This window comes from Octopus bimaculoides, chromosome 2, assembly GCF_046866305.1.
Source record: "Octopus bimaculoides isolate indiv1 chromosome 2, ASM4686630v1, whole genome shotgun sequence".
Classification (NCBI taxonomy): domain Eukaryota; kingdom Metazoa; phylum Mollusca; class Cephalopoda; order Octopoda; family Octopodidae; genus Octopus; species Octopus bimaculoides.
This window is the reverse complement of record NC_142929.1, coordinates 145,808,086-145,831,355: the sequence shown is the minus strand read 5'-3', so window position 1 is coordinate 145,831,355 and position 23,270 is coordinate 145,808,086. Positions and strand designations below refer to the sequence as shown.

General features: G+C 35.8%; 2 protein-coding genes across 7 annotated transcripts in view; one reads left to right on the top strand and one right to left on the bottom strand.

The window, feature by feature from the left end:
• The window catches only part of LOC106875152 (arginyl-tRNA--protein transferase 1), a 29,298-nt gene extending 8,403 nt beyond the window's left edge, over positions 1-20,895 (bottom strand). For 2 of the 6 annotated variants that reach the window (XM_014923166.3, XM_014923167.3), the window contains exons 1-5: positions 16,866-16,968; positions 13,335-13,398; positions 9,707-10,011; positions 3,912-4,051; positions 1,249-1,338 (exon numbers count right to left, since the gene is read on the bottom strand). In XM_014923166.3, coding sequence (XP_014778652.1) covers positions 1,249-1,338; positions 3,912-4,051; positions 9,707-10,011; positions 13,335-13,398; positions 16,866-16,956 — 690 coding nt within the window. In that variant the 5' untranslated portion in view covers positions 16,957-16,968. Of the gene's footprint in view, positions 1-47; positions 216-1,248; positions 1,339-3,911; positions 4,052-9,706; positions 10,012-13,334; positions 13,399-16,196; positions 16,603-16,865; positions 16,969-20,861 lie in introns of those variants that run through there. The other 4 variants (XM_089347880.1, XM_014923165.3, XM_014923168.3 and 1 more) reach the window with 4 other exon arrangements.
• Positions 17,156-23,270, top strand: part of LOC106875153 (2-oxoisovalerate dehydrogenase subunit beta, mitochondrial) — a 30,541-nt gene continuing 24,426 nt past the window's right edge. The window contains exon 1 of the mRNA XM_014923169.3: positions 17,156-17,623. Within this exon, the coding sequence (XP_014778655.1) occupies positions 17,482-17,623 (142 nt within the window). The 5' untranslated portion in view covers positions 17,156-17,481. The remainder of the gene's footprint in view (positions 17,624-23,270) is intronic.

Below are 23,270 nucleotides of genomic sequence, written 5' to 3'. Positions count from 1 at the left end.
GGTGGGAACATATGAAAAAGAATAAACAATGTAAAAACAGTTATTACCTTAAGGATCAATGGAGAGTCCACAAGGAAGCAGGTAAATTGCTTAACATTGGGTTTCTCAGGAGAATCATTATGCACATTTGTTTGGTAATTATAGTACACCTGATGGCTTTCTTTAAATGTGGAGTTGAAGGCTGAACATTTAGGTTTTGATCGTATTAGCCTTATCTGAAAGAACAATGTGTGTGTGAAGATATAATATTAACTGTTGTTGGACTGTAAGTGACAAGTAAGTCAGTGGTCACTCTGTCTTCAGGGAGGAAAACAATGGCACAGTCCACAAGACAAAGGATAGCGACAACATTTAACCCTTGGATGACCAAATTTCTAATGAAGTACAATGTCATTACTTTCAATCAATTTTGAAAATAATTAAGAATTTAGTGTGATTTAGTAAAATAACTAATTACATCATTTTTAAACTGGTGTTTAGAACATAAAAGTTCTTACACAAAATCATGGGAAGTGTTACCTTAACTATAAATAACAGGAGGTATTGTAACATAGAAACAGGGGTGGTTTCAGGTGGGAAGGTATTAAAAAAATAAAGGAGATGCAGGATGTGCTGCTCATGGACCTATAACTTTGCATACAGTGAGATATTTTATTTTCATATTGATTATTTGATCAGACACTTTCACTGTAGTTTATCAGAAAATACACAACTTCAATGGCCAAATAGAACTTGGTGCTATTACCAATTTAGTATTGAGTAGTCATTAGTGAAAAGGAAATTTAACCATTAACCCGTAACTACAGAAAGCAGTTTTATATACCAATCTATCTTTTGTTGAGGAATGTCATGTTTGAAACTGCTTTTTATTGAAATATGTCAAGTTTATTGAGACAATGTGACATGTGGAAAATACCAATTCTATTTTCTGATAGATATTTTACATCATTAAAGAAATAAGCAAGAAATTTAATTTTGCAGTTAATAGATTAAAAACAAACACCCTAGTTACATAAACAGGGAAAACAGAAAATATCAGCAGGAAAACATAAATTCAGTTCAAATTCATCCAGGATTAAGCAAAATGGTGAGATTGAATATCAAGTCAAATAAGTTATTTTTAAAATCAATACGTGTTACATAATGGTTGGATCAACAACAAAATAATGCAAAAAAACGATTACTCTAGAAATGAATTTTTACTTCAAGTGCATATAAAATTTTTTAAATTGTCTGATCATAATTTACCTCAAGTTTGTGAGCAACATTTGGTTGTTGGGCAGGTTCATCAAGAAGTTCCTCAAGAGTTTTAGGTTGGTTTTGATATTTAGGTGGCAGCTGAAGTAGAATATAGAAACAAAGCTGCATAGACACAGAAGCAACAGAAATGGTTTCATCACAAGACAAGCCAAACTCAATGACACAATCAAGCAAGTGTAAACAGAAAACAGTTCAACTCATCTTTCAGTTTCTACAAGAAGCTTTTTGGTAGCTTACTGTTTAGTGCAGGAAATTTCTTGTAAGAAAATTATCAGCTCAAAGCCCATCACAAACATCACTATGTGATCTACATAAATTTTTATTATCTCAGTGAATCTAGCTGAAAATGAGGGCACTCCAGTAACAGAAGCCGATAAAGGAGCCTTTATGTAGTTGCTAGATATGCAAGAAACAGCCAATTCTAGCACAACTCATGCCCTGATCTTACAAACAAATGTGATGATCAAAGCTGGAATGCCTTTGATCGTGGGGGTCTGCTCAACCATGGCTATCATTGAACCCATTCATCCAACTTGCTTTTTTCTCAAACTTTCTAAGCAATTAGAGGTTTCAAATGCTGCCAGAGCAGCTGTCTGGCTTCGATGCCAGTGGCACATAAATAGCACCATTTGAGCGTGATCGTTACCAGTGTCACCTTACTGGCACGTGAAAAAACATTCGAGCGAGGTCGTTGCCAGTGCCGCTGGACGGGCTCCTGTGCAGGTGGCACGTAAAAAACACCATTTCGAGCATGGTCGTTGCCAGCACCGCCCGACTTGCCCTCGTGCCGGTGACATGTAAAAGCACCCACTACACTCTCGGAGTGGTTGGTGTTAGGAAGGGCATCCAGCTGTAGAAACTCTGCCAGATCAGATTGGAGCCTGGTGCAGCCTTCTGGTTCGCCAGTCCTCAGTCAAATCGTTCAACCCATGCTAGCATGGAAAGCGGACGTTAAACGATGATGATGAAGATGATGAACATCTGTTAATGCTCCATGCTTTCTTTTCTTAGACATCTGTTCTTATTTAAGCTAGTAGGATCCGATTTGAAGGAAATTTGAGGCTGCTATTTCAGTCAAGTTGAGCAACCACAGAGGTTATCTTGACTTGTTTTTAGGTCAATGATCATAATAATGAGTTCAATATGAAAGATCAATGGCAAAATCCTATAGTCCTTATTTGGCTTGTAATAATTCATTAGGGAGGTGTTGTCAAAGTCTCTACTGTCCTGTATAAGTATGTGTCCAAACAGTCATCATTTAACTTCAACAGTGCAAAGGTTTGATCATACTTCATGGCAACATGAGAAAGTTTCAGGTTAGCCAGTGCCTTCCAAACAAAACTTTCTAGAAAGAAATTATACAAAAACCCATTTTGTGTGCATGCAACTCAAAAGTAAATACTTTAGTACTGAGGGACATCCTTTATACCAAAGAAGACTTAGCCATTCAATCAATAGAGAACAATAAAATAAGTGTCAAATTAAATTCTGGGGTTGATATAACTGACTAAAAGTTGGTGCTCCAGCATGGCCATCAGCTACAAAAAATAATGGCAATGCCCTTGGCATTTTGCAGATCCTTCCAGACTGATCTGGTCAACATAATGAAAGCAAACACAGAGAAAGCATATACTGCCATCAACAGTAATGATACAGTCCGTCAAGGTCAACTTTGCCTTTCATCCTTTCGGGGTTGATAAATTAAGCACCAGTTGCGTACTGGAGTTGATCTAACCGACTGGCCCCTCTCCCCCAAAATTTCAGGCCTTGGGTCTAGAGTATAAAAGAACAGTAATAATACAGACATACAGACAGTCACTCATTAAAGAGGAAGAGACAATCTAAAAATGATGAAAGTTTGAAATTCTCTCAATGACTGACTATATCATACACAGAAAGAAGCTAGAAATGGTTGCAACACTCAACTCCAAACAATTTCTATGGCTCAGGAATCAATGTTTGAGGGAAATGCATTGCCTGCAGGTACAAGAAGAATGACAAGAGGTGAAACATGTCCGCTTTACCCTTTCCACTGTGAGCTTGGCAACATAACTTCTTTTTTTCTTTCTATTATTTTTCATGACAAATGGGGTGGTTTTCACAAATTTTCAACATTTGCAAATTGTTAAAGCAAGTATTTTTTGCAGCTGGAGGCTATTTCTATCATAAAGTACTCAAGCAAGAGGCTCATGAGGGAAACCTTTTTTTAGCTCTTGGATGCTCCTAATGCAGTACATTTTGTTGCAAGTATTGAAAAAGATTTATAAGTGGCAACCTTTGCTCTTCTGAGTTCTAAAATCTAAAAAAGGATATTCCACTCTGTCAGATAATGTCATCTCAAATGCACAGTGCTTAAAAAAAAGATGGTCACAATCAGTATGACTTGGATTATGGATCAGCTCAATTAATGCTGACCTGAGATTAAATAACAACCACAAGAAGAAGTGAGAAGTGGCATTTATTTTGCAACCAATCAGTATAATGTATTGTACTGTACCAAAGGACACAACACAATGACAATAGCAATATTTGAAATTATGATTTTGTGTTCAAAATACAGCAATTTACAAACTGGTACAAAAAAATTACAAGATAATAAAATTTGAAATCTGAAAAGTAAAATTCAGACACGAAATATATAAGTGACTTACTTTTCCCCTGCAGCTCTCATTTGATGTTGGAGTATCTTTGGACTGACTATTCTCTTGTTGACTAAGTTTTTGCTTCTTTATTTCCATTCGAATTACTTTAGCTTTCCTAAGTAAAGGCTTGTTAGGGTTAGCACCAAGTCCTGGCAAAAAAATCAAAGAGAAAAGAAAGAGAAATTACAAAAAATTCTGAGATATCAGTATGCAATAAAAAGAAAAGCTAAAGAATAATAAAGAAGGAAACAAACTCCCAAAATAAACTTTCACAAATGATTACTATATCAATATAATGATATAGAATTTCTGTATGAACAACATAGCCATTTCTAAAACTGCTTTTGTTAAAAATGAGAGCTCAAGTTTCATTCTGAACTTCCATCTATTCCTCTCAATGACTGAGATGACTCAGCAAATCCAAAGATTTAAATGATAGTTTTGATACCTAATTTTTAGCCAGTCAAATAGAGAAATGAACCTTACAAGCATAGATATTAGTGAAAAACTTTACAGTAGGGGAACATATACGAATGTATTTTGTTTTCAAAAGATCCTTACATATACAAAAAAATTTACATGCGCCTAAATAAACAAATAATATATTGATATATATATATATATATATATATATATATATATATATATATACTGGGTGTGGACGGTATTCATTTGTAATTTTCAATTGCTAACTTAATGCATTTTTTTTTTACTTCTGTTGTCGGTTTTTTTCTTAAAAACAATAAGCATTTTTGCTTTATGTTTTTGCAAAATTTCAAACCTCCCAACCCAATTTATGGAAGCAGCATGGAGCCCTCCTTGGAATCTGCGCCCAAAGGACAAACAAGGAAATTTCAAACTTCTTTAACATCAGCAGGAGGATGGTGGAAAAGGTCAAAAAGGAGCTGGGAGATTCAGGATTTGACTACAAGGCGACAGTAGAGAGAAAAACCCATGATCAACAATCTGATACCACCAGAACGCTAGAATTTGTTGCAGAAATCTAGGAGATCATTAACAATGATCCCATCAAGTCAATACATGCCATTGCAAGGGCAATTTCTGTCCAAGGCAATGCAAGAAAAGTGACTCAAGCACTTCAAAAAGCTGATCAACAAGTTGAAACAGTTGCTGGAGCCAGATATGCAGAATTTTGACCAAGACCAGAAGATCAATCCCCAGAACAACAGGTGGCTCACTGTCTCACTCAAGGATGTGCCCAGAGTCATGCAATGAAATTTCCAGCAACAATCATGGTCTTTGGTGTCATCAGCAATGAAGGTAACATTATGCCACTTGATATCTCAGAGCCTCAAGCTGAACAATGGCAGGTACATCTGTGCTCTGAGCAAGGTGGTGACACCCTGGATTGACCAGGAAGCTGCAAGGAGGACATACATGAGACAGCAAGACTGCACCTTGCCATACCAGCCAGAAGACCTAGTACTGGCTGTCAGAGAATTTATTCGATCAAACAGCACCTGATATTTGGCCTTCCAACTCACCTGACTGCAATCCCCTCAACTTTTTTGTGTGGGGTGCAGTGGAATGAGAGACCAACAAATCCAGCTGCAACACAAAGGACAAGTGTGGGGCCAGGATTACTAGGGCCTAAAACAAGAGATAGTGATGAAGGCATGTGGTCAGTCCTGAGGTTGCTTGGAGGTTGTCATTGAAGTGAAAGATGGATTCGAGTGAGAGCATGTCATGAAGACAAACTGACCCAAATTTGACAAATATATCTAAGAAAATAAAAACACATTTTTTCCTGAGTCAGTCATCATGCAAATGAATACTGCCTGCACTCTGTATGTGTAGATGTGTGAATGAGTGTACATAAATATATATATGTATATACTTTATTTACATTTGACTGATATTTGTCCTCACTTTGTTTTGTTAACACAACGTTTTGGCTGATATACCCTCCAGCTTTCTTCAGGTGTCTTGGGGAAATTTCGAACCTGGGTTCTCATTCCTAAGGTATTTTTCGATATTATTATTATTATTATTATTGTTAGTGTTCAGGTCACTGCTTGGAATCGAACTCGGAATCTTGGGGTTAGTAGCCCACGCTCTTAATACCATAGGAATGAGAACTCAAGTTCAAAATTTCCCCAAGACACCTAAAGAAGGCTGGAGGGTGTATCAGCTGAAACGTTGTGTTAACAACAAACAAGATGAGGACAAATATCCGTCGAATGTAAATAATGTACATAATTCCTCATCTCTTAAATATAGAACTGTAATATATATATATATATATATCGAGCAAGATCGTTGCCAGTGCCGATGGACTGGCTCCTGTGCAGGTGACACGTAATACACCATTTCGAGCGTGGCCTTTGCCAGTAAGACATCCGAGCGAGATCATTGCCAGTGCCCCTGGACTGGCCCTTGTGCAGGTGGCACATAAAATACACCATTTCGAGCGTGGCCGTTGCCAGTACCCGCCTGACTGGCCTTCGTGCCGGTGGCACGTAAAAACACCCACTACACTCTCAGAGTGGTTGGCGTTAGGAAGGGCATCCAGCTGTAGAAACTCTGCCAGATCAGATTGGAGCCTGGTGTAGCCATCCGGTTCACCAGTCCTCAGTCAAATCGTCCAACCCATGCTAGCATGGAAAGCGGATGTTAAACGACGATGATGATGATGATGATGATACTTTGTTGTCTCATTTTATTCAACATATATATATGTTAAAAAAGTAAATAAAGTTGGAAAAAGCACAAAAGTATATTTTAGAGAATGTTTAATATTTTTATTACAGTGAGCGATTTAAAATAGAACTCGTTTCAATATCTCTATCTTATCAAATATTAAAAATGTTTTTTTGCGAGTTAAAGAGAAAAGAAATTTGAGGTTTAACAGTTTGTACTTATGCTTTAGTGCATAGTGAAGTTTTACATTAGAGCACTTATGTTTTGTCTACATAGGTTTGGGGTGGGGTTCAAGAATTCAAGTTTCAGGAATTCTATTGAAAAGAAGCCTTTGAACTGAATAGGTAGTTTCTATTCAAGCTGTATAGAGACTACTGATTATTAAAAGTTGAGCTATGCTGCAACTGTCTTGTTTCTGATAAGAGTTAAAAAATTATTTTGTTTTTATAGAGAGAACATGACTCAAATTCGTACTGGTTTTCCATACGATTTGAATGGTCAAGAATGATTACAAGGTTATGTTTAGAAAGTTTTAGAACTTCCTTGTTATGTCTATTTACTGTCATGGAACAATATGTTGGGCATTGTAAGTTAAAACTGTCATGGTTGAGTGAACATGTCTTAGTGACAGTCACAAGCAATTAAGGCACTCTGGATTTAATCTCTCAAAATGTAGTAGCGGATGATCACATAAGACTTAAACATTTTTGTAGTTGACCACTATGTCCATGTATTATGTGACAATATTTTCTGTGCTGAAAATTAAAGCTAACACAGTTAAGGGGGCTAGTGACGGCCTCAAACAATCAAGTCTTTCTAAATTTAATCTCTCAAACTGTAGAGTGGACAGGAATGGTTTCTGTGTAGCCCAGTGGCTGAATGGTTATGATTTGTATCTATGTACATTGGCATAAAATTTTCTCCACTAAACCACTAAAGTTGTTAATGTCATATAGGGAAGAAAAAAGATCATAATTGTGTCCAAGATTGAGGTTATCTATATATATAAAAATGAGAATGTGTGCCTGTCTGTCTGTCTGTGTGAATCCCTAAAACTCGAGAACTACGCAACCAATTTCATTCAAATTTTACAGATGCCTTACTTAGGGTTCCAGTTGTGTTTTAGTCAAAAAAAATTTTAACTTCTTGCAGAGTTCAAGCCCACAGCAACATAATATCTCCTCCACTATTTAAGTATTACGTGTCAAAAGTGAAACAAAAACACTCATGTCAAATACTTTCACTTTAAAAATGAAACTATTCTACTAACTGAAACAATCACATTTCGATACTGTAATGACAGATACTTTCAGAGAGAGAGAGAAAGAGAGAAAGAGAGAGAGAGATGTATATGTATACATATAGATGTATATGTACACGTTATTCCACTAACTGAAACAATCACATTTCGATACTGTAATGACAGAAACTTTCAGAGAGAGAGAAAGAGATGTATATGTATACATATACAGGTATATGTACACGTATATGCATAGATATATATATATAGATATAGATCTATATGCATACATGTATATGTATACACATGTGTAGATGTATATATATATATATAGATGTACATGTAATATGTACACATATATACATATATATACATGCATACAGATACATATACATATATACACCCATCACACACAAACACACACATTAGTCATTTGTTTTCTTATCCAAAACTACGTCAAAAGTACTGAACAGATCTTTATGAAATTTGGAAATTATATTCTATGTATAACGGCCATAACTCCCATGAAAATTCATATATTTTTGATGTTGATGAAATTTTAACCCGAACATAACAGATGAGCATTATTTGTAATTCAACGGTACAATAGTGTAAGACTACCCTTTCAGATATACTTTCATTGTGATTTCTGCAATGTGGTGCATAAATTGTCAAGTAAATGAGACGCATCTTTGCCTCCACTGATTCACTTGCAAAGTGTTGAGTAAAATTATTTCGTTGCAGACCTCCTTTGGGTCTTTTTATTATCACTACGACACACATAGTCCCCAGTTGGTAACATTGATTTCAAGGCCCTCCTAGATGAGAGACTGGCATTCCACTTAATGTCTATGTTCCATGCTGGCATGGATTGGAGAGTTATTAATGTAGAAATATGGTATCGTAGCTACTAACAGTTGAGGGTTGCGTAGTCTAGACGGCGTTTTTAGATTTCATTATTCTCTTTAACCCGGGCAAAGCTGGGTATTTCTGCTAGTTAACTGTATAAATTCAACATGTCAAGTGGCAGTATGAGTTTGTGATTGAATGTACTTTATTACATTGTTGGAGAATGTACTTTGTTAAAGTTTATTCAGTCTTGGTCTGTATTTTTGTATGAGCATATTTCTTTTTGCTTGGTCTGTGGTATTGACTGAATAAAGGTAAGATGAAATCCAGGTCTCATTTCCAGTCACTATTCTCTCCAAAAGAAAAGCTTCACCTTCATATCTTTTGTCAATTTATATTGACAAATGCCATAAACAGTGAAAAAACTGAAAAGCTAATGACTTCTGAAAGATATCTCTGAAGATATTTATTCTGTATCAAGTTAAACATCTCCCTGTAACTGTTGCCATGTGAAAATCAATAAACCAATAACTGGTTCATTAGAAACCTATAATCAACAACATTATTGTTCAAAAATTACAATATAGGCGTAGGAGTGGCTGTGTGGTAAGTAGCTTGCTTACCAACCACATGGTTCTGGATTCAGTCCCACTGCGTGGCACCTTGGGCAAGTGTCTTCTACTATAGCCTCGGGCCGACCAAAGCCTTGTGAGTGGATTTGGTAGACGGAAACTGAAAGAAGCCTGTCTTATATATGTGTATGTATATATATATATATATGTATGTGTGTGCATATGTTTGTCTCCCCAACATCGCTTGACAACCAATGCTGGTGTGTTTATGTCCCCGTAACTTAGCGGTTCGGCAAAAGAGACCGATAGAATAAGTACAAGGCTTACAAAGAATAAGTCCTAGGGTCGATTTGCTCGACTAAAGGCGGTGCTCCAGCATGGCCACAGTCAAATGACTGAAACAAGTAAAAGAGTATATAAAATACATCAATTTTAAAAAAGTGGGTTAATATGAACAACAGAAACAAGAAATTTACACTTACCTGGTTTGGGCATTTGCTTAGGAGGATGGCTATCTTTGGGAGTAGCAGAAGGCTTACTGCTGGAGCAGGTTTCTTTCAAATCTTGCGAAGATCCACCTGGATCACTTTCCATGCAGCTATTTCCTTCCTCATCTTGTTCCTTTTTAGCAGCCTGAGGTCGAATACCATTAATCAGAAAGCGATTTACACGTTTTATGACTTTTTTCTGTGATGAACTGATTTTGAAATTTATAGCATGACAACGAACAGCATACGAAGGACAACAAGTTTGGTTCATTGTTGGTTTATAGCAGTATTTGCCACTCCTTTAAAAATAAACAAAAACATTTGTGTTATTTTTATTTTATTTTATTGATTACCGCTTTACATCCATTATCCATGCTAGCATAAGCGGGATGGTGTTCAACAAATGTAGACATTCGTGTACTGTTAGAGCCATTTTTGCCACTTGGATACTCATTCCACCACAAATAATTCAACTGTCAACCATCTTTCATAATCAAGCAAACTAACAAAACAAAATTAGGCTAATTTTCCAAAGGTATCACTTATGATTATGCTATCCATATAGCCAAAACCTTAACCTCAATCTCATTGTGTTGTTTACTTAGCTCCAAATCTACTATAATCAAAAGCTTTTAGCTCTGAACAATGCCTTGGACTACATTGTCCAATGAGTTCTTCTGCCTTTTGGGGTGACTTGAAGATTTCACTAGTATTTCTAAATCAAAATTACTGGGTTTCTTATTGTAGGTATATGTCTTGCCAAATGAGAAAGGCTTTTCTTGATGACATCAGTTTTGAAATGACAAACAGAAGATAAGTGATATAAACAATTTCTAAATGCTGAAGCAAAAATTTACAGAAATCTTACTTCAGTCATAACAGAAATGCTACATTTATGCTGTAGGAAATCTTGTTATAGTGAGAAGCAAAGGAATGCATTTCAGAGACACAATTGAAAAAAAAAAAAAATTTTGATTTTAAATAGATGATAGTCTAAATGAGAAATCATCATCATTACTGTTTAATGTCCGTTTTCCATGCTGGCATGGGTTGGACGGTTTGACTGAGGTCTGGAGAGCCAGCAGCTGCACCAGGTTCCAATCTGATCTGGCAATGTTTCTACAGCTGGATGCCCTTCCTAACGCCAACCACTCCGAGAGTGTAGTGGGTGCTTAAACTTAATGATAAAAGATGCAATATAAAATGACTGCAACAATGCTACAGATAATTGTTTCGGTTTGTGATATGGTCCCAGAACACACGTAAGTTATGTACATTGAGAATGCAAGGAAAATTTACTGAGTGCTTTAAAGTGCTTGACTGGCTGCTACTATACAACAAGACTTTTCAACAACAGAATCACTTTACTTTTGTTCCTTTATCATTATTACAACACAACTTCAACTTTCCAAACAAAATTCTCCTGATACACTTAATGGGTACAGATATAGCAGTTTGGTTAAGAAGTTCAGTTTACAGTTATACAGTTTCAATTTTGAATTCATTACATGGCAGCTTCTACAGGTATCTTTGACTGTAGAAGACCATAATACCGAGAGCAAATTTTAATAGATGGGAACTGTGCAAAAATCTCTTAGAAGGATCTTCCTGTTTAAGGTGGCAGACTTGGTTTAAAACAATCACCTGACCCTTTGATGCTCTTAAGTACTCACTCTGTTGCAAGCATTCAGGCCAGGTGCTCTAGTATGGCCTTAGCCTCTGGTTGAAACCAATAAAAGATAAAAGATTAAGACAGGTGCGGGAACAAACATGGTGTATTAGTTTGACGTTCAAGAAAAATGGAAGACATTTTTGATGTTTCGAGCTTACGTTCTTCTACAGAAAGGAATAAGGAGAGAAAACAGATGGAGAGAGGAAAAAAATAGAGAGAAATAAAATGTGCCTGGATTAATGGTTGCAGATGTTGAATTGACCAGAAGGAAGTAGGTGGTTGGAGATATGGGTGGCAAGGGAGACAAAAGTGATCTGGCTAAAGTGTGTGTGCATGTGTGCTCTGTGTATTTATGTGTAAGTGTACAGAGATGTGAGGCTGTCTAACATGTGTGTGTGCACGCACGCATGTATGTGTAGCAGCTCATGTGTGTGTGAGTAGCATGCATGTGTGTAGTAGCTAATATGTGAGAGTAGCATGCATGAGTATGCATATAATGCATGCAAGTAGCATGTATGTGTGAATGTGTTCTTTTTTAGGTGTGTGTGTGTGTGTGTGTATGAAGATCATCATCATTGTTTAACATCCGCTTTCCATGTTAGCATGGGTTGGATGATTTGACTGAGGACTGGTGAACCAGATGGTTGCACCAGGCTCCAATCTGATCTGGCAGCGTTTCTACAGCTGGATGCCCTTCCTAACGCTAACCACTCCGAGAGTGTAGTGGGTGCTTTTACGTGCCACTGGCACAAGTGCCAGTAAGGCGACACTGGTAACAACCACACTCAAATGGTGCTATTTACATGCCACTGGTACGGATGCCAGACAGCTGCTTTGGCAATGATCACACTCAGACGGTGCTGTTAGCGCTCCACTGGCACAGGTGCCAGTCATCGAATTTGGTTCAGTTACGATTTCGATTTCACTTGCCCCAACAGGTCTTTGCAAGCAAAATTTAGTGTCCAATGAAGGAAAGGTACGCATAAGTGGGCTGGGTATACCCCTGGCAGAGGCCGCGGATTATGGTATCACTTGGCTTGCCAGGTCTTCTCCCGCACTACATATTTCCAAAGGTCTCAGTCACTAATCATTGCCTCAGTGAAGCCTAATGTTCGAAGGTCGTGCTTCACCACCTCATCCCAGGTCTACCTCTTCCACAGGTTCCCTCAACCGCTAGGGTGTGGCACTTTTCCACACAGCTATCCTCATTCATTCTTGCCACATGACCATACCAGTGCAACCGTCTCTCTTGCACACCACAACTGATGCTTCTTAGGTGATACTTGTGCATATGTATGTGTAAGGGTGTTTGTGTGTGGGGGCTATCTAATGTATGTAGGTTGACCTGTATAGAGGTGTATGTGGGATAGGGGTAGGTGTTCATGCACAACTATATACATACTACTGTACATGTGAGGAAAGAAGTGGGAGACCATAATGCAACTATATACTAAGATAAATAAGGTACTTTGATAAAAGAAAATACGCTGCAATATTTATGACAAGGTTTCTTATATATAGCCTACAGCTCAAGGGATGAGCATCTGATTCAATCACCCAATTCAAATCCACCTAATAATCACCAATTCATCTTATTAATTAGAATGTAAAGGAGATACAGTAGGAGTCAAACTACAACTGCTTTACACTCCAATTAACATATCAACCCTGCCTTATACACAACTACTTCATTAAAAAGCTCTTTCTGAGTAGGTTGAGGGTATATTTGTCTTCTACAATTGAAATGTCTAACCCATATGAGCAAGTAAAAATGGACATTAAGACAATGAAACACCCTATAACTAACTGAGCCAAGCAAACCTAACACCATTTTTTTCTCTTCGAAGCCAAAAGCAACACCATAGTGATATTTAAGAAATTAATAAAACAAGCATTAGATATGAGTGATAGTAGTAGTAGTAGTTTCAACTACAGAAAATGTTGTCTTACCGTCTCCATCCTCGATTTATAAGATCTTGATAGTCTAGCACAGTTAGGTAATGTGCCCACATACCTGAAAATATGTAAATAAAACACCTTCAACACTGCTAAGACATCTCTTCATTTCTGGGCTTAGGGAAAAAACAATGAATTAAAAGCAAGGAATTTGCAATATGCAGACAATGCATGCTTTAAGTAAAAGAATATCATCTTTAATCAGCTGGTGATTTAATAACTTCATCCACTTAACCTCAGTAAAATACATTGGCTAACAAGTCAAAATACTAATCTATTCACTCATAAATCTCTGTGTGGATGCACAAAATATCTAAACAGTAATAGTTGTCTGACCCAGGTCAACCCGATTATATGGACCTATGGCTCATATGTAATTGTTCAAGTGACCAGACAATCCATTTTCCTGCCTTTTCCTTATTCAACTGTCATATATCTTGGATTGCATCTTCCAGTATTATGATAAGATGTTTTTTTATGATAAGATGTTTGGAAAAGATTTATTATTAAGTTTGGTAAGTTCAGCACCTGTATACAGGCTTGCTGCACAGATGAACTCCCCGATGATTCACATTATAAAATGCATAAATCTGCAAATTACATATGACAGAAATTTAGACATCTCTGAATTTGCAGAATCATAATAGGGGAAACAAATGTAAAATCTTAAAAATACTAATTTTGCATAGATTATCTTTTCCAGTCAATTTTCAAATAATAAGTAAAGGTTACTATGGTTACATACTTTGGTAAACAATTAACAATAAAAATTTGTGTTCTGAGTGCATCTTCACCACAACTGACTGAGAAGAGAGGAGGCTGCTATTCAACAACAGCATTTCAATCCAGAAAGAATCAGTATTTTTGTTACTGTATTTCTATTGAAATAGACTCTTTCAATTTTGACGAGCATCAATTTCATGCGAAATTGGTGTGCTAATTTGATGCCCTCACATGCTGTGTGGAAGTTGTCTCCCTTGTCAGTACATAGAAGTGTGCTTTGTTTGTGGCTAAAGTCTTTGCCTCTTGTTTGTAGCAATGCTGATGCTGTCCAGCACCCTTAGTCACTTTTAGTAATGATGAATTTTTTTCCTTTTGGGTTTTAAATTGCCACCTTCATTATTTTATCATACACACAGCAGGCTTCTTATAGTTTCCGTCTGCTGAACAGAAGCTAGTTAACATATATTTAGCACATCTGAAATCCTCTTACACTGTCAGAAGTCCCACTGACTGTGCTGTTCACATTGCTGACATTATAAAGTGAAAAAGAAATATATTTGAGGAGATTTGCTCACTATACTGAACAAGATACAAGAATATGCAGAAGCTCCTCATTGGATGATTATTATTATTATTATTATTATTATTATTAAGGCAGCGAGCTAGCAGAATTGCTAGTAAGCCGGGTGAAATGCTTTGCAACATTTCATCTGTCCTTACATTCTGAGCTCAAATTCCACTGAGGTCGACTTTGCCTTTCATGCTTGATAAATTAAGTCCCAGTTGTGTACTGAGGGTCAATCTAATCAACTGGCCCCCGTTCTCCCAAAATTTCAGGCCTTGTGCCTATAGTACAAAGGATTATTATTATCAGAACAGATAACGAAGTAGAAAATATTATTATCAGAAATATGCTTAAGCTATTACAATATCAATGTCACTTGTGCAAACTTTTATATCACATTTTGACAATTTATCAAACCACATTTCAATCTATGTAACATGTAATTGCACATGTTGCAGGCAGGACACAAGCTCTCTACAGAAGTCTTCTGTTCTAAACTTTTTTCACTAGGTTCCATGACATTAAACAAGATAAAGAAATTCATAATTTCTCATTTATGTCATTCTTGTGTAATTTCTCAATATTAGTCATAGTTTGATTGTTAACTATTGGTTATATGCTGGTGATTTACATTCATTTAGCTAGTTTCCATTGCAACCACCTCCAAAACAGACATACAAAAGAGGTGGGGAGTAGCACGTCTAAACTGCAACACTGCACCACAGACTAGGACGTTTCTACGGGATCTCTCATCCTGCTAGAAATGGCAGCCAAATATACCTCCAATTAAACTCTTCGTTTTTGAAACAAAAACAAAACAAAAAGAAAAGAGAAAAATATTGCATCACGTCGGCCCAAGATACTTTCAAAAAGGGCGAATAATCATGACTAGAATACCCTTAGTAACAAGTCTGATCAATCGGGGATAAGTTGAGAGCTAAACAACAACCTCTGCAAATCAGAAAATGCAGTTAAGTTCCTCAATGAGATAGATGATGTACGACAAATATGTGCTATCAACTGAACCAACTGTTTTGTCGACAGCCAACGTGAAATAAGTCTGTTTGCCCAGGACTAATGTGTAATTACGCAATAACTTAAAAAGAAATTAACATAACTAGACTTAGTAATACAGGTGTGGCTGCATGGTAATAACGCTTTAGTTTGACCGAAGTTTGCTTCCCTAGTTCAGTGTCACTACGTGCTACCTTGGCCAAGTGTCTCTCACGATAGCCTCGGGCTGAACAAAATCTTCTGAGTGGATTTGGTAGACGAAAACTGAAAGAAACTCGCCATATGTGTGAGGATGTCCCCCACCACCACTTGACAAAGGAACTCGATACAATAAGTGCCAGGCTTAAAAAGAAAATAATAAGTACTGAAGTCGATTCATTCGACTAAAAATTCTTCAAGGCGGTGCTCCAGCATGGCCGCAGTTTAATGACTGAAACAAGTTAAAAGACAGAGTGAGAGAAAAGCTAGCTGAAGTGCGATTTATTCTTTTGAACGTGTCCAAAGAGATAACTAGCATATTCCGAAACCTAGTATGAATCATAGTTAATACATACATAAAAAGCAGAGGTGGTCGCGACAGCAGGCAACTATATCATACGGTTTGCTGTGACTACCGTATTAGAGTTGATTTTGTATTTCATTAATTCCCAGACTAAACAAAATAAATACCAGTTTTGTATTGTGACAAACTCAACTGGCTGTACATTATCGTATAAAAGGAAAAAAAATGTCCTTGTGGCTAATCCAAAGAATTACTATCATATAAACAAATGTATATGATAAATACTGGCAAGTATTAATTACTTATACAAGTTAGTGTTAGATATAAGCAAATGAAGACAATATTAAAACAAAATTCATTGCAGTGGTCATCTGTCTTCGAACCTAGCATTTACTCAACTAATTATGTCATAGCAGGCTTGTTAGATATGTATCTAACTGTCTGAGGTCGGTCTGACTGACTGACGCAGTAAGCAACCCTTCAGCTTCACATCACCGGTTGACGTTGCAAGTACTGCACCAAACTAGAAGTGAATGCACAGTATGAAGTATAAAATAAATTGAGAAAGCTGTCAATATGAAATATTTAACACTGACAAACAATAAAAATGAATTTTCTTAAGACACTATATTCTAAAAGATGTTGGTTATCAAGTGTTCTGTAAGCATACAGTTTTCATAGTTATTCAGTTAAAATTTAAATAAAGTAAAATTTTTCTTACCATGTGAATAGTTAGTATCTGGCGAATTGCAATAGCCACAATGGTATTTTTCATGCTCAGCGAAATATTCTACAATCGAAAATTCCGCCATATTGAACACAATAAATAGCAGTAGAAACTGCTCGGCAGTAACTCGATTATAAGTAGATTTGAAAAACAGATATGACGTCTTAGTCACGAAATAACTATAATAAAATATTAGCCGAGAAAATGAAATATAAATATTAATATATTTTTAGACTAATTCAATTTGTGGTAAATAATTAAAAAATTTCTGGTTATTATTTTGAACTAGTCAGCAGCAGGTATATTCTCGTCTCCGCTCGACACATGTAATTAACAGACTTTCTCGGCTTGGACAAATACCTGTACAATGTTATCTCAGGTGTAATAACTCTTTCCTTTAAAACACTAGTTACTGGTTTTACATTTCACTCAAAATCTCTGAAAGAAGTACAGAGTTTTAGTTTGGGTTTATGATAATATTTACCACTGATTTAAGAGTATTCTATGTCGTCTGCATCTTAACTTTCACCGGAACTGCCAGGTTGTAGTTGGAAGTCTGTTTATAATCGTGAGGCAGTGAAGAATCTTCGTTTATTTGCATACGTTACTCATGACATCCAGAATGTTGTTACACAAATGTGTTCGCACACTACTCAAGGCAAAGTCACAGTCTAAATTAATGAAAGGGTATTTGCCGATTTCTAAATATGCTACATTTACCTATGTACCTGATACAGCACCCAGAGAATACGGTAAGGTCAGCGAATGACTGAAATTCTATGTATTGGTTGTTGTTTATAAAAATATTGACTTAGATACAAAAACATAAAAATTCATTTTTTTTAATGCGAACTATTTCTGCTGTTTTCTCATTTTCTTAATTTATAGGAAAATCAAATCGTTTTCGCTATTTTATTTATTGTGTGTGGGGGCGGAACCTTAGAGAATATTTTTTTCTAAATTCAAATTAAAGTTATTAAAAAATACAAATATAATACAAAATCACATCAGAACATTAATCCAAAAACAAAAAACAAAACAAACATGAGCTAAGAAAGAAAAAAACATCAATTCAATACTAAGTGCATCAATTGGTCGCACACCACAAGGTTCAACGGAATCTACATGCCAACACGCTCGTTAGTCAAATATATATATATATATATATATATATATATATATATATATATATATATAATTAAGGGATCAGCAAATATTTGCTTCACCATATACCGAAGTTCAGAAATAGCAGCTAAAAAAGCTGAGAATCCCACAGATAGCATCACTTGTAACTCACAAAGGCAAAAACAAGAAGAAAAAACAATGAAAACTAACCAATTCCGATGTTTTACTGTTAAACATCGGAATTGGTTAGTTTTCATTGTTTTTTCTTCCTGTTTTTGCCTTTGTGAGTTACAAGTGATGCTATCTGTGGGATTCTCAGCTTTTTTAGCTGCTATTTCTGAACTTCGGTATATGGTGAAGCAAATATTTGCTGATCCCTTAATTATATTTATAAATATATATGAGCTTTTAAATAAGTTCTCCACCAATAATGGTGCTTTCATACCGATGGGCTTGGTAAAAATTGTTAATTGTTAATTGATTTATTAATTAATAAATTGATAATCCTTTACCCTTTTAATTTGTAATATATATATATATATATATATATATATATATATATATATATATATATAAAATTTATGTGTGAACATTAAATCTTACAAAGATACACTGATTAGAGAATAGATCCTGAAACGATTGCCCATATGTTTTAAGAAAACAATTATTCATATCTGAGTAGTAATAATAATTAATAATAATAATAATGGTAATTAAATTGATTTCAAACCAAGACCAATGCAAAGTTGACCTCAACACGATTTGAAATCAGAACGTAAAGCATTGTAACCAAATGACGGAGGTTGTTTATGTCTGAAGCCCTCTTGATTCTTCCAATTCTGTAATGTCGTAAAATAGAAGAGTAAACTGAGCTGAATTCTGAAATTTTTTGTCAACATATAGAGATGCTAGAAACAGGTGAACATAATGTGACATTCATAAGAGAGGAACCTGTGCTAGCGTGAATGAGTAATACATATAAAGGTGAAGAGTAACGTTATGTAGAGGGCTAGAACTTTGACCTATGTTCCTTACTAAAAGGTCTAGTTGGAATAGAAAAAGTACTTTATAGGCTCTTTGAGTTCATTCTTTAAACACGATCATCTGCAATAGGATGGTGGGAAATAAGGAAATTTCAAGCTAAATAATTCGAAGATGTCATTGAATAAGACCAAAATACTGACGTTGAGTAATAAGAAAAAGAAGAAAACAAAGGCTACATTTGCGTTCTCTTAAGGTCATATCTAATCGATGAATGTTTATCCATTATCACTATTTATACCCCAGTTTCATAGGTCAGACCGATCATATCGATCACGTCTGTTTGTCTTAAATTAACCCTAACTAATTATTTTGTGATCTGTTTCTTAATGAAGGTCGTTATTATCTAATTTCTAAGAAATATTGTTTATTCACACGAGTAATCTTATGCTACAGTTGATTGCCCTGGGACCTAACATGGAATAAGGAATATTTTAAGCTCACGCTTGATTAAAATACTAATTGGAACGTGGTAATTTTGGTGTATGACATCTGTTTTCTCTTTTGCAAGCTTTAGCTTTCTTTTCTGTTTTGCAAATGAATGACTTTAATAATCCTTTCTACTACAGGCACAAGGCTTGTAATTTTGTGGAAGGAACTCTCGGGTTTGAACCCTGGTACTTATTTTATCAACCTTGAGAAGGAATATCAATAATGATAACGTTCTAGCTATAAGAATTTTAGGGGCTAATGCAGAGTCGCACCTCTCCTTGAAAAATGGATTATTTAAAGCATTTTTTCGTATTCCTACGTCTTAGATGTCGGAGATTACTAACATGCAAAAAAAAAAAAAATCATTTCACCCACCCCCAATTAAAAATTTTGATTTTGTTTACTTTAAAGAGATTGTAGCGAATTAACGAACATATGCGAATGGAAATTAAATATAGACACACACATTAAAGTGAAAAGAATTTGCTTTTTAATTGTGTTTGCCTTAAATAATCGTAAATAATGATTAAATGTAAATTAAATATATACCATTTTATGAGAAACAAACATTAATGTTTAATAAATTAATGTTATAAAGTTTAATAAGGGGTTCAAATTTCACCCCTCCCCCAATTTTAAATTTTGAACTTTTTCATCCATTTATTTATTTATCTGTCTATTTATCCCTGGTCCTATAGAAGACGGTGTTACTGTTTTTTTTTGTTTTGTTTTTTTTTAGCCCCAGGAAAACATTCATATGATCTATCTATCTATCCATCCATCCACATATCCATATGCTTATTGAATTTAAAATTTTGAAAACGTGGTTTCTTGCATATTCGGAATCGCCGTCATCTAAAACATAAGGGGAAAAAAATTCGAAAGAACTTCAAAATTTTAAATTGGAGTGGTGGGGTGAAATAACTTTTTTTTTTTTTTTTTTTTTTTTTTGCATATTCGTAATCTCTGAGATCTAAAACGTAGGAGTCCGAAAATGTTTTTTAAAAAAATGCATTTTTCAAGGAGAGGTGCGATTCTGCATTAGCCCCGAATTTTAAACATGTAGCCACACTGCTCTACAACCAACATTTTGCTATAGATCAAAGGTGGGGAAATCACCAGCGAAAATAAAAGGATGTAAAATCCTTAGGGAAAGTTAAAACGTTACGTTATACTCGAAAATCATCATAAACGATAGCTGGTCCGTTTTGGAAAGACTTCCTTTTATTCACAGCGGCACTGAACCCAAAACTAGATGGTTACAGAGTGAGCTTCTTAACCATACAGCCATGCAGGAACGCCATGCTTGTCCGTCGCTAAGTGGGTGCACTGGACGGCACTGTCCCCTCACTAAGATTTACAGTGATACACTTATTACAAATCAGTACCCACCTAGAATATTCTGAAGCATCCCCAGGCATCAAAGTTTGGCGACGGGCCTGCGTCTTTCACATGTCTTTGTAATAGAAAACAAACTTATATAGAAAATAGAAAACAGAAAGCAAACTTATAAACTGAGAGCTAAGAAAATATCTAACACACGTCACTGAGAAAGGAAATCCTACTGAATATGAAGTTGTTAAAATACCATAAGACGTATAAATCAACTCGTACTTTATTTTAGGGACCCTCAAGGAGGTTAAAGGCAAAGTAGAGACTTGGATAGGATTTGAACTTAGATTGTAAAGAGACGAAACTAAACATCGCAATATATTTTGTCCAGCACTCTACTAATTCTTATTTCTTTATTGCCCACAAGGGGCTAAACACAGAGGGGACAAACAAGGACAGACAAAGGGATTAAGTCGATTACATCGACCCAGTGCGTAACTGGTACTTAATTTATCGACCTCGAAAGGATGAAAGGCAAGGTCGACCTCGGCAGACGAAATACCGCCACCAGCACTCTACTAATTCTGTCAATCATTTATACGCATGTGTACACGCACATGTATATTTATATTTACGGGGGAAAAACTTAAAACAATCACACACTTATACATATATTCATAAACACCCTCACACACATGAACACACGCTTACGTTCTCTTTGTCTGATTGTCTGTCTCTCTCTTTCTCACTCTCTCTCTCTTCTTTCGCACGATCGAGCACCTGTTTCTTTTATCTTTTACTTGTTTCACTCATTTGACTACGGCTTTGTTGGGGCACCGCCTTGAGCTTTAGTTGAACAAACGGCCCATGGCTTTTTTCCCCCGTTTTTGAAGCCTAATAGTTATTCTACCAGTCTCTTTTTGTTGAACCGCTAAGTTACGGGGACGTAAACACACTGACACTGGTTGTCAAGCGGTGGTGGGGGATAAACACAGGCACAAAGACACACACACACACACACACAACATATATATCTATATATACACGGCGGATTTCTTTTAGTTTCCATCTACCAAATCCACTCACAAGGCTTTGGTTAGCTCGAGGCTATAGTAGAAGAGAATTGCCCAAAGGTGACAAGCAGTGGGACTGAACGGGAAGCAAACTTGTTACCACACAGTCACGCCTGCACCTATAAATATTCAGATTATTTTTATTTTGTTCTAGTATCACACACAGTTACATTGTTGACGTTGGGAAGGGCGTTCGGCCATAGCAACCATGCCCACAGCTGACACTGGAACTCGGCGCAGTTCGCCAAATCTTGTCCAACTGTCTAAATGCATGCCAACGTCGAAATTGGACGTAAAATGATAATGTTGAGGATGATAATGGTTACTCTTCTTTCAGTCATTGGACTACGGCCATGCTGTATTAGTGTTAATTTGTCATTTAGTGCAATACATTGTTCTGTTTTAAGGAGGATTTTCATGTGATTTATTCTATTAGTGTTCATTTTGTTTATATAATACATTTAAGAGTGTTTTGTGTATCTATTTTTTGGGGTCAATGCAGAATCGCACCTCTCCTGGAAAAATGCACTTTAAAAACATTTTTGGATCTTTTTTTAAAACGGGGGCCACATTTTTCATTAACGAAACACTTTGAAACTTGGAACACTGGTAGAATGTGTCATATAAAACATCTTTTTCTCTTAGTCTTCTTTAAAAAAAAAAAGAAATCCATAAATTATTCCATGTTGTATTTCTGTAATTTCAACCAATAACTGACGTCCATTCAGCCGATATACATTAAGTGCCGACTACATAAACAAACGATTCTGAAACAATTAATCCTAACCCTAACCCTAGGGTTAGGGTTAGGGTTAAAGCAAATTTAAAATGAAAAAAGCAAATGAAACGAAGAATCGTTTGTTTATGTAGTCGGCACTTAATGTATATCGACTGAATGGACGTCAGTGATTGGTTGAAATTATCGAAATAAGACAATTTTTTACATGAAATAAATTCGAATACAAAAATATTTTTCTGTTCTATAACACAAAATAGATAAGTATACGAAGTTTGAAAGTCTTTCCGTACCAAAAACACTACGTAAAACATTAATGAAAAATGTGGCCCCCGTTTTAAAAAAGATCCAAATTTTTTTCGGATTCCTACGTTTTAGATGTCTGAGATTACGAATATGGAAAAAAAGATCTTTTTGGTTTGACGGGCAACATTTTTCATTTATGTTTTATGTAGTGTCTTTGGTACCGAAACACTTTCAAACTTCGTATACTTGTATATTTTGTGTTATAGAACAGATAAAAAAAATTGTATTCGAAGTTATTTCATGTAAAAAGTTGTCGTATTTCGGTAATTTCAACCAATCACTGACGTCTATTGAGGTGAAAACAATTACTGCCGTAGAATGTAAACAACCTAAACATAACGGTGTTATGGGATC